Source organism: Centruroides sculpturatus, unplaced genomic scaffold, assembly GCF_000671375.1.
Source record: "Centruroides sculpturatus isolate CEXI.00-Female unplaced genomic scaffold, Cexi_2.0 scaffold225, whole genome shotgun sequence".
NCBI lineage: Eukaryota > Metazoa > Arthropoda > Arachnida > Scorpiones > Buthidae > Centruroides > Centruroides sculpturatus.
In genome coordinates this window covers 677790-690509 of record NW_019384500.1, presented here as the reverse complement: position 1 = coordinate 690509, position 12720 = coordinate 677790, and the positions used below count along the sequence as shown (strand labels likewise).

General features: G+C 32.5%; 1 protein-coding gene across 3 annotated transcripts in view; it reads left to right on the top strand.

Moving 5' to 3' along the window:
* LOC111622033 (SHC-transforming protein 1-like) overlaps window positions 1-12398 on the top strand; it is a 36344-nt gene extending 23946 nt beyond the window's left edge. For 2 of the 3 annotated variants that reach the window (XM_023364332.1, XM_023364334.1), the window contains exons 9-10: window positions 8240-8499; window positions 11726-12398. In XM_023364332.1, the coding sequence (XP_023220100.1) occupies window positions 8240-8499; window positions 11726-11860 (395 nt within the window). In that variant the 3' untranslated portion in view covers window positions 11861-12398. Of the gene's footprint in view, window positions 1-8239; window positions 8500-10474; window positions 11198-11725 lie in introns of those variants that run through there. The other variant, XM_023364333.1, reaches the window with a different exon arrangement.
* Window positions 12399-12720: the final 322 nt, after the last annotated feature.

The window sequence follows — 12720 nt, the reverse complement described above, 5'->3', positions numbered from 1 at the left end:
CGCCGGCTGTGATTGATGATCTTATGTTGGGAGAAGCCCAAAGCCGTACAACCGCGATACTGGCCGCGCTGTCAGAAACTATGATCAATTTTGGAGCGATGTATTTGATCATGTGGCTCCACAGAACTCATCTGCTTTTGTTCTCCACCTGAAAGAATACGAGAAAATATAACACAATTCCTGTAAAATGCGCCAATGTCTGCCGGACAGGGAACCTTCCTCGATAACAAAAAAATAAAAGAAAATAATGTTTCGCTACCACTTACATGCCAGTACATCAGCTCTCTCATTTCCTGACAGTAGGCACCAAATATAGTAATTTGGGTGCCTACACCTATGCGGCCATGGTTGTATTTTTGCCTCCTGGTGAAGGTCTCATTGATCTGAAAACGAAAGCACATGAATATAGACATTTTCTGACTTTTCAGAACCGTGCAAAGTCAGAAACGTGCTTTTGGGAGACGATAACCTCCGCAACTTCAAGACAGAAGTTGTACCAATCTACCGCTGTCGCGAGGGCCACCTCACGTTCATTCACGGTGATGGTGACTGGCTCCTGCTTGACCCACGAATAAATCAGCCTCAGTGCCTGTAAAATACAGAGAAAATACATCTTGTACACAAAAGGCATCATCACGATCAAATTACAGAAACGCTGAACGTAGTGTGATACAGGAAAGACAATACTTTCCGGTTAGCAGGGCTCCAGCAACTGTACCATTATTTTAACAAAATCAAACTGTTCTTATTCGCATGCCTTAGCTAAAAATCACTGTAAATAAATAGCAACTAATTACAAAGTAGAAGTTTCCAGTGATTACATCGACTGCTAACGTTGGTATACAGCAGCTAACAGAGAGAATGCTAACCAAAAAATACTGGACTGGGAAACCGCCGCTTTTGTGAGAGTTTTTCGCGATTGACTGCAATATCATACTTCTGTAGCTGAAAGCTTTGCTCTTTCGAAAAATGTATTTTGGGTAGAAGACAGGCTACCGGTGCACAGGGCCCTCCGGACAGTGCTACCTGTCCGTCGTCTAACTGTTTTCTGTTCGTTCAGTTTTTCGCAGCGGTAGTAGAATCCGAACCTTTCAGGTGGAGCCGGTACCTTGCGCATATTGCCTGAAAATGAAGACAAACACATAGAAATGGCTTAGAAAAGTAGCGAAACGCTTTACCACGAATATTCGCTGTTCCTGTACATGCAGGAATCAAGTGATGCTTACCTCCGCACTTAGGGCACAGCGACACGGTACCAGTTAGGTCAGGATGTGGCACGAGCCCCACAAGATGGCAAAATTTCTGGGCGGCCTCTTCGGTGGGGAGGTAGTGACTAAATGTGTAGCATTTCATGTGTTGAAATATGTCGGCGGGATCCAAAACGGGAGATGCTGACACATCACATGTGAACGGCATAGTTTTGCCTAAGACAACACTGGGTACAAAGGCCCTAAGGCAGCCTACAGGCTTATAAAACCTCGGGGGCGGTGCCATGGTCACGTGACCCGCGGCCGACCGGCCATTGGCCGCGCGATGGGCCTGCTTCCACTTCACGCCCGAGGGAGGCCACATGGCGTGGCGCGCTGCATCTGTGCGGCCAAGTGGGGCTGCCTGGAGGGTCCGTCATGCGCAGTGCACTCCTTGGCCTAGCATGGCTCAAGTATGAGTTCCGAAGTGTTTCTGGCAGAGTGACTTAGCGGGCCGGTGCAGAGAGAAGTGGATTAGTGCTGGCCGGGACCGGGGTTTGAGCCTGGGCTGAGGTAAGAGGTGTAATAATAATAGACATTTGTATTTACAGGCAACAGATGGTGACTCCGGAAGGCTGCAATAGACTCGGCCTGCCAGCCGTGTGCAAGGGGGAGACGGCGGCAGCGGTGTGGACAGGAGGGGGGAGATGCACACTGGGGGCTAAGGAAGGGGAGCGCACACTTTTTTTTCAACACTGAGACGGGGAAAAACCAAAAAAAAAATTTCGGCCATGTGACGCCATTCCTTTTGGGCTTGGAGTCACGTGACCGGATATGATGTAGGCGCATCTTTGGAGGGCTATATCTCGCAAAGGGTCGCCCGTACGGGCATGGTCCTTTTGACTTTTATGCTCACACAGGGGGCTCTACAATTTGGGGGGACGAAAATTTGCTACATTTGTCCTAGAATCTTGCCCTCACCGTTACAATACTATAGTCACAGATAGTTCACATGCCGTAATCCAATTCGTTGCAGGAACAAAGTAGAGAAGAATATTTCACAATGTATGGCAATGTTTCCTTATAGATATTCAGTGACACACATCACTTGAAGGGCACTAAATATTGTGTGAGATCCACGAAAAAAGAATCTAAGACATAAATTGTTGATGGATCTTGATTCTGATTTGTACTGTGCCTCATATACCTGAAAACTGTCCTCGACTTAACCAATGCTCCGTACAATTCACCAATCTCCTGAAGAGGAAAAAACAAAAGCCTCATAACCAGTCAATGTCGTCTTAAATACATCTCCTGTGCACTTGACAGGTTGCTAACCCTTTTTCCCCACTGCAGAAAAATAGCCAAAAAAAAAATATATATATGACGGAAAGCTGCAACCACACAATGGCCTGTCAAATGTGATAACTATTCTTATTGAAGACAATGATTTGTCTATGGAGGGCCTACAGCTAAAACATGTAATGAAATAAGTGTAAAAATAAAGCTATGAAAAATATGATTGCAATTTATAAATTTATTGTATTTATTGTATATTTAATAGAGTGTCAAAAAAATGTTTGTGCTTTGTTTGGCTTGTTTGAAAGAAAGCCCACTGAGGAAGGAAATATTGTAATTTCCAAAATGCATCTGGGTAAATTAAAGTTGTTGATTGGCTAATATTTTTGGAATCTGTGATGTGATAATTCCTAGAGAATAATGGTGTTTGAACCGACTACATATTGAGATACAGGGTAATTTTATTGTACAGGATAAATAAACATTAGATTTCAACTACATACACTGCTTTTTTGTATGCATAACACTTACAATACATATATGAACAATAATCTTTGGTTACTGTTTTTTGGGTTACCCTGTAAAATTTTATGGTATAAATCTGCATATAGTCATTGTGTGAACTTAAACAAAATATTTCTTTATTATCTTATCTTATATATTGAATGTTTCATCAATATAATAATAGTAAGAACATTTACAATAAATTCTATTTGAGAATTTTAAGAACAAAATAATATGACTACAAGGTATAATATGAAAATTTCAACAGAAATTTTAAATTTTATATTATTATTCTGAAAATATAGTCCCAATTTAGAAACTAATATATAATAACTTAATTTCTATCAATTTCTTTTTAGATCTGGAGATACTTTGAATTAAGAAAGTATCTTAACTTTTTTATTGGAAATAATAAAAATGAGCTGTGAAGCTTTCAGATATCTGAATCATTGTGCAGAAATGTTAATTAATTAATAATTAGAAGAATTTTTTTATACGCAACCAGAGGCGGACTGGTCATGTGGAAAATTTCACATGGGCCGTATACAATTTGGGCCATTTTTCTAAACATGTACAGTACATAATATACTATTTTGTTTAGTTTTATTTCAAAAATTTCATTTGTAGCCCTTGGGTTGGTTTATTTTTGCGTCTTTAAGGGGTGATAGAATTGTTTACAAATGCACATATACTTTTGTAGACTGTCCATACGTGCTTGACCCTTTTGCAAGGCTAAATGAAGCCCAAGGGAGTATATGTACGTTCGTAAACAATTTATCACACCTTAAAGATGCAAAAATAAAACAACCCAAGGGCCAACTCTATTTGCAAGGAATATCTGGTAATTTAATCTGAGTTCATCGGACGTTTCATATAGAGCTGTAAAGTTTTACCAATTTTTGTATTGTTGCATTCATTTTTTTGGTTTTTTTGAAAATTTTTACTATTAGTGTACTGTGGTTTATCTGAATTATAGAAAAAGGTATGTTAAATATTTGAAATTTTATGGAAATAGATTTTTTAATGTGGAATTTTGAATTTTAAATATCGAAGTTAGAATTTCTGTTTAATAATAATGTTACTATTAATTTCCAAAATTAAAATTAAGAATGTTTGAACTAGAAAATTATTAATATTTTAAAAACAGTTCACTTAGAACTGGAACTAGTAATAAATAAAAAAACCATATATGAGAACGTTTCAACTTTGTATTACTTTCAATGCTGGACTGACCTTGAGATTTGCATGTGGTTTTACAATAAAAGCTCAATGTAACCATTATAAGATCGATGGCATATATTACATTCACATCAATTCCAGTATACCTATGCTAATTTATGAATATATGAATAAACATTTGTGATTTACCTGTATTTTTTTTTTCTTCTTATGTGTGGCTCGTTTCAATTTGAAAGTTTCAAATGTGGCCCTTAGAAAAAGGTTGCCCATCCCTGGTATAATGCAAAAACAGTAAGAGTGAATTCTGAATTCTCTCTTCTCTGGCTTTCATAATGGTTTAAACTGCTATGAACTGCTAATTACAATTATTTTATTTATTTGATGTAAGTAGAAAATGTTTTTAATAATTATTTTCTTTATATTACAAATAGTCTATTTTATAGGTTTGGACAACTAGGATTTTACAAATTTGATAATAAATTTTAAAAAAGTTATTTTTTCCTTTCAGGTTAGTAAAAAGTAGGTTATAGGTTATAACAAAATATATTTGGTATATAAATGGTTTGGTTCGATTCCTTATAATTTTTAATTTGCAGAATGGAACCACAGTGTGATGGAAAAAAAGCAAAGGGAGGTCAAGAAAAGTTGAGACTAAAAAGAAAACATGATTTGGAGTTAGTAGCTGGGCAGTGCTACAGTATACAACAAATGTTTAATAAAAACTTAAAATGCCAGTCTGAAAATATGTCTAACAATGACGATGTGAATGAGTGGGGAAATATAAATGAAAATATTAGTATTCAAGAAATTGAAAATAATATATCTACAACTTCAACCGACACAGATAATGTCGATAATGCACAAACTGATCAAAACAAATTTGAGAAAGAGAAAAATAAAGAAATTTTGCAAGCAATGGAAGTCAGTATTCCAATTCTAGAGGGCAACAAGTCTAATACATTTTTATAAAGCCGCATTACAGTAATATAGATGATTTCTTCATGTATCATCCGAAACACTGTTTAATACTAAAATTTATAATAGAAAAATAGATTGTCAAAATCGTAAATGGTTAACATTTTGTGAAGAAAATAACAAGTTGTACTGTTCAATCTGCTTAGCATATGGAAGAGATTCAGAAGGCAATATTTTTTATCAAAGGTTTTAGTAATTGGCATTATGTTCATCAATATGTCAAAAGGCATGAGAAAAGCAAGTTTCATGATGAAAATGCTGTTCACCATTTCATGTGCATGAAAAACTGTTCAAGCATTACTATACAATTGAAATCCATATGAAATGAAAAAATACTTTTTAATCGTAATGTTGTAAAATGAATAATTGATACAGTAGAGCCTCGAAAACTCGGCACTCCGGATAACTCGGCCACACCCTGGCAGGGCAAAAAAATCCTTAGTTAATTAATTTTCATTATAGACAGCTTTATGCCTCATAAAGTATTTTTCTGGGGTCTGTCTTATCAGGTAAATTACTGTACACTGTGTATTCATTAATTTTCATTTTTACGTAGTAATGGCTCTGTCTTCATAAAGTATGTACTTTTCCTTTGTTTAAGGATATTTGGGCAGTTTATTCTTTGTTGTATTCTCAAGCAAACAATACATACAAGTATAGTACAGTATTTTCTGAGGACTCCACACTTGTACTTATTTTTTTAACGCAATTCCTGATAACCTGGCATTTTCACAAACTCGGCCACCCTTCAGTCCACATTAGGCCGAGTTTTCGAGGCTCTACTGTATTATTAAATTGATTGGCAAAAGAGGGTTAAGTTATAGAAGCAAATGAAATGAGGGTCTTTCTATATTGGATGATGACAATGTAGATCACGGAAACTTTTTAGAAATGATATTACTTTTGAGCAAATATGACAATGTTTTGAAGAAGCATTTGGATAGTTGCATTAAGGAGAGTAAAAAAATTCACTGGTCAAATTTAGATAAGAGAACACAAGGACATGGCAACTTAGTTACATTTTTATCAAAAACTACTGTAAACTATATACTTGAAGCAATATTGAAACTAATTAAAAACAAAATTTCTAAAGAAATAAATGATGCTGCAATGTATAGTATTTAGATTGACACTACACAAGATATAAGTGTTCAAGATCAATGTGCAATTATAGTGAGATACATAAATAAATACATAAATGAGAGACTTTTAGCCATTGTCAGTGTGGAATCATCAACTGGTGAAGCTTTTACAATATTATGAAAAAAATACTAGGAAAAAATAATTTGGACATTACCAAATGTATCGGAAATTCTACTGATGGTGCTAGTAATATGCAGGGGAAATATCATGAGTTTTCTGCTCATATGCTAGAAGCTATCCCGGAGCATGTTCATGTATGGTGCTACGCCCATGTTTTGAATTTAGTTATTTCTGACATTACTCAGTCATCAATTGCTATAGTTTCATTATTTAGACTATTAAATTTAATAGCAATTTTCATTTGAGAATCATACATTCGAATGAATATATGGATTTCTTTTAGTAAAGATACTAGGCTTAAAAAATTAAATATTATAGGAGAAACGCAATGGTGGACCAAGGATGTAGTCTTGAAAAAAGTGTTTGGTAATTTTGCTAATCCTAAAGATGGCTTATATATTGAATTAATATTAACATTACAGTATTTTGCTACATCAATAAACATTCAACCAAACATAAGAATAAAAGCAAAATCTTTTCTAGATTCCTTAATAAAATATGAAAGTTCTAACAGCTGAACTTTTCTTACAAATATTTGATATTACAACACCGATTTCAAATTATTTGCAAGAAAGAAGCATAGATTTCATCAAAGCTCATTGTATTGTTATGAATGCAATCAAATTATTAAAGGATATCTCATGAAAATTTAACATTGTAAAGAACTCTGCTGATGTGTTTGTTAATTATGTAAATAATAAACTAGATGAAATGCAATGTGATGGCAAAGTTGAACATACATTACTGGATATTAGAATATGCAAAAGAAAGCAAATGGACAGTGGAGAAACTATGGACGAACCAGTAAGAGATTCATTCAAGAGGTATGAAATAAGTAATTACAATCACGTACTAGATACTGCAATTCAAAGCATGGAAAATCGTTTTACAAAAAACTAATTACTTTATAATGTTTTGATCCAAAAAATTTTTTTGAAAATACTCCTGAAAATGCATTTCAAACATTAAGCAGTATTTTAATACAATTTAATCCAGAAGCGATTCAAACACAATATTATTTCAGAATTGCAACATTTTAAATCATCATGGAATATTTTAAAGGAAAATGTCAGTGAAACTTTTATAAAATTAAACGAAAATGAACATTCTACTGATGATCAAGTAGAAAATGATAAAGATTCAATTTCATCCTCCTACTGCAAAGCTTGCAAAAATTGCCCTATTTGTTGTTATAATATATTATTCAGATATAACATGTTAAGTGGCACTTATTCTATACTTGGTCAAGCATATAAATATTTACTATCTATGTCTGTAACACAAGTGTCCTGTGAACAGAGTTTTTCTACGTTAAAATTCATTAAAAGCCGACTAAGATCAAGATCTCGCAAGAAAATCTAGAAGTCTTCATGTTAATGTCAGCAGAGAAGGATATTTTAAATGAAATAGAATTTGATGATGTCATTAATATTATTGCTCAACAAAGCAAACTTCTAACTAAAAAATTAATGTTGTAGACTTGTGCTTATTGTAATTTTTGTCAAGGTTGTATTTTGAATATATTTAAATATAAATAGAAAAAAAAGACATTTATTTATTTATGGGCTGGGCCGGTAATAATTTTTTCCACACAAAAATTTTAGGGCCAGTCCGCCCCTGTATGCAACATCAAACTAATGATTTCCCATTAAAACCTGATAACAAATATCTATGCCCAAAATAGGAATGCACTTGTGATCACACAAATTAGAAACAATGCCATAATATATTCTACAGCTAAATCAACTTCTTTTCAAATAAAATCATTTTTGTTTCTTTTTAATGAAGATATTTTTTAAATTATAAACAAATAATAGTTAATATGTTTTTAGAATTGTCAGGTGGTAGTTCTTGCAATCCTCCACCTCTTCCTTTTCGAAAATACAGTCCCAGTCTACATCAACAACAGAAATATTTAATATATGAAGAATGGTTTCATGGTATGATTAATAGAAGACAAAGTGAAGAATTAGTAATAGAAAATGGAGATTTTCTAGTACGAGAGTCTCAAGTAACTCCAGGCCAATATATTCTGACAAGTCGACAAGATGGAGTTTGTAGACATTTATTATTAGTGGATCCTTCAGGAAATGTAAGTTTCAAATGGTTATTTAATTCTGAATTATCTTAAAATAAGATTTAATATCAATTTATATCAATTCTGAAATAATTTTTGATCACAGAGTTTGAAATGATATTGATTGTTATTGATTGATGAAATAATTTTAAATGAGTAGGCCTGTATGGTATGAAGTGATATCAAATTATAACTACAGTAGTCACCACTCAGGCCACAGTTAACATGTCATCCAATGAATAGTTCAGAAAAAAGTAGCTTTGATTCGTTGCATGAATGTTTTACATAATTTACATAACTATATTATAAACTATATAATAAATATACAGTAATTAATCTTTATTTTTGCTAAATATCAACTTGATATCTTTCAAGTTTAACAAAATTGCGCCAGTTAAACTTAAGTGACAGGCATCAAGAAACATAGACCACTACGTCATCCATGTCAATAAACATAGACCATCCGATAATTTGCATTTAAATAATGTTACAATCGCAGTATTTCTGAAACAACTGATTATTTTAGCCTCATGTTAGCCTGAAGTAATCTTGTGAATGATATAAGGTGCTTTTTTAGTTTTATTTACGAACTTTTGCATTTTGTCTACGAGGACCAGCGGAAAAGCTGTTTCAGAAGATTTAAGGAATGCTATCATTGCTAAACAAAGTTGTGGCATGTCTGAGAAAGTTATTCTTCTTCTTTGTATGCCATATTAGAATCCTGACGTCAGCAACACCTGGCATAGATTAGTAAGTAGTTAGTAATGTGCCAAGATGTTTCTAGGGAAAGTTACATCCAGAGTTGTTTCCCATTACCTTCTCTGGGGCTTGATGTTATGTGAAGGGAAATGCCTTCCGGGAGGTCTTGTAAGGGAAACTGCCCCCCCTATTCAGGTGTTACAAACATGGAGAAAACCCGGAAAATTCCATGTGGCCAGCCCGTCTGAGCACGGTGCGAACCCGCGACCAAACTCCCAATAACTAGAATATTTGACTAGTATGATGTTGATACAAGTTTTCAACTGCAAAAAATTGATAGCATTAGTTATCACCTACATTTGATAAAAGGCAATGTATAATATATTGATGTACTGTGGATCAGATAAATAATATCAATATATAGTAAATGAAGTTGTTCTTATTAGTCACTAACACTGGCACCCACAGACTATAAAAAAGGAGGACAAGTTATAAAAAGGAAATCATACATTATGCAAGAAGCTTCAAACTCTAATTCAATGTCGGATCAGTGCTCCTACAAGGCAGCACTGGTTGCACTCAGAACTAACTTGGCCTTGAAAACAAGGAATGTGGTTTTGGTCAACATATGACAAAGTTGCATGAGGTAATTGACAAATATTGTTCATTAGTTTCTTTTATATTTGCAGAATAGACTACAAGTCACAAATTTTCTGTTGTTTGTCTGGGTTGCTCTTCCTAATCCCCCTAGGGGATTAGGAAAAGGAAGAGCAACCCAGACAAAAAAAGGGGGAGGCACATGCCTCAATGTACAAGTGCTCCTGGTCACTAATCCAGTGGTGTGTGGTGACATTTGATGATAGGGAAGCTGTGCCAGCCCTGGATAGAATCATTGGAAGCATTATACGATATATCATGCAGTTTAGCTCATGGAAGCATCCATGAGCTAAACTGCATGAGGTTGGTGCTCTGTAAAGCACGTGTGCGAATGTGTATAATCTGGCTGCTTTACACGATTCAAATATTTTCGCCATGGAAGCTGTTCCATATTTGACAACACAGACAATACAATTCGTATAAGCATATTTCCAATGGAAGCACTTTCCATTGGTAGCACTTTCCATTGGAAATATGCTTATACAAATTTATATTCAAATCTTATCATTGTTTTTCACATGTACATAAATTTGTAATATAATAAATAATGTGGTTATAATAAAATATTAATTTTAAGTAATTCAAAGATCATTAAAATATGAAAATAATCACACAATATGTATTTATTTTTTAGAAAATACAAGGGAAGCAGTGCTTTCACAGCTTCCATAGATGGCACACCACTGCACTAATTTATTGTTTAAATGTAGAATAAAATACACACAAAGGAGCATGACACAAAGAACAGCGTGTTTGATTGACAGATGTCACACATATTTTAGGAAAGTGTTTTTAGGAACAAACAACAAAACAGAAGTAAAATTTAAAATAAAATATACAATGAAAAGTTTTATTTAAACATGAAATTCACTTCCAACATACATTGTTAATTTAATTTCTTGTTGTAATATGAAGGTATGGCAAACAACAAATAAGACATCAAAATAAGCTGTGAGTGTGTCTTGAAAATGCAGGCAAAGTAGAACAAATTGTGCAACATGTTTAGATATACCAGTATATGACTCCATCAGATCAATCAGACAAATACAGAAATACTAAGATTGTGCAAATGTCGAAAAATCTGCATTGACAAGTCTCAAGAGAACAAACTATCAAAATTCAGGACAATTGACTGTCTTTATATCTAGAGATCTGCACACATCTTTTGGTTTTTGAAGGGAGTTTGTAAATTGAGAACTGGTGTATGTTATTGTAATTTTATTGTCTGCTAATTAGCATAATTTTTAAACTTGAAAATTTAAGTTCAATATAATAACTTCTGATTATCTAAAATGAATTAAAGGAAAATGTAACTAACTATTATAAATTCTCAACTCAATAGTAAATGACACTTATTGACAACTCTTTCTTAACTATTGAAATAATCTTACTTTCTTAATGTCATAAAAATAATAATTTTTGGGTGATCTTAAATAATACATTATAAGCTTGTATGTTATCTGATAAACAGTTTTATATTATTAAAAATATTAAATATAGAAATTATCACTGAAAAGTCTTCAACTAACCCAATTTTGTTATCTATAAAAAAAAAAATTATATAAAAACTTTAAAAATTTTGTAATCAAATATATTTTTAATGCTGTGAGATGATAATGAATACTTGTGTGCAAATTCCTATCAACATATATTTTTCCTCACAAAATTATTTACTATTATGTGTGTGTTTATATATAATATAGGATGCTATATAATGTTATATCCAAGTATAATGTGGATTACTATTTGTTTCAATATTCTTATTATTATACTCTAAGTAATAACTTAGAGTTCATAATAATAGCAATACGTATTAATTTTATTATTAAATTTGTTTTAATTTGTTTATAAAATGATATTGAAATATTATATATATTTTTTCCAGGTTCAAACTAAAGATAAAACTTTTAAAAGTGTCAGTCATTTAATTAATTACCATAGTGGTAGTAAACATCCTATTATTTCTTCTAACAGCCTGATCATATTAAATCACCATGTTCCCAGGAGGCCATCGTATTGACAGAATTTCATTGCTGTTCATAATTCAATTATATTCTATAATTATTATTACAATTTGAATATATATTGTATATGTTCAGAAAGTTCAACTAGAAAAAGTCCAAATCCCTTTGTTATACATACTTGTAGAACAATTTGGGAATTGTGGAGATTGCCATTTTAGTTTCAAAATTATTATTTTATGATCGGAATAGAAAATTGATAAGAACAACATTTAATAATAATAAAAGTTCCTTTTGTTGTTATTAAATGTCGTAAAATAATAACACTTATCATTTTACTTCCTAAATATGTCCAAAATCTTGATATGGAGAGTCTAGTTGCACCTCATATATATATCACATAGTATCTAGTCACTAGTCACTGTAAACTGACATATTCTCATAGAATTTTTCTTTTAATGTTATTTTTTTCTAAAATTTTTAAGCTATAGTTTCAGAATGAATTAGCTTGTAGAAAGAAAACTATGAAAAATAATGAATAAATGACCTTATTGACAACTCTTTCTTAACTATTGAAATAATCTTACTTTCTTAATGTCATAAAAATAATAATTTTTTGAGTGATCTTAAATNCATTGTTATCACTTTGAAAAATCTGCGAAATTTAAATATATTTGATCAATATAAAAATATTTTTCTACTCTAACATTCTCAAAGTAATGTCTGTTAAACATCAAATTTTCATTTGTATTATTGATACTTTTTAAAACTCTCCTATTAACAAATTAATTGATAAAGTTTTATCAATTTAACATACATACATACATATATATATATATATATTGACACATTATTCTTTGTAAAGGAAAAACTAAGATTGCTGTAATGCAATTTTTGTATTTTTTTTTTTGTCTCAAAA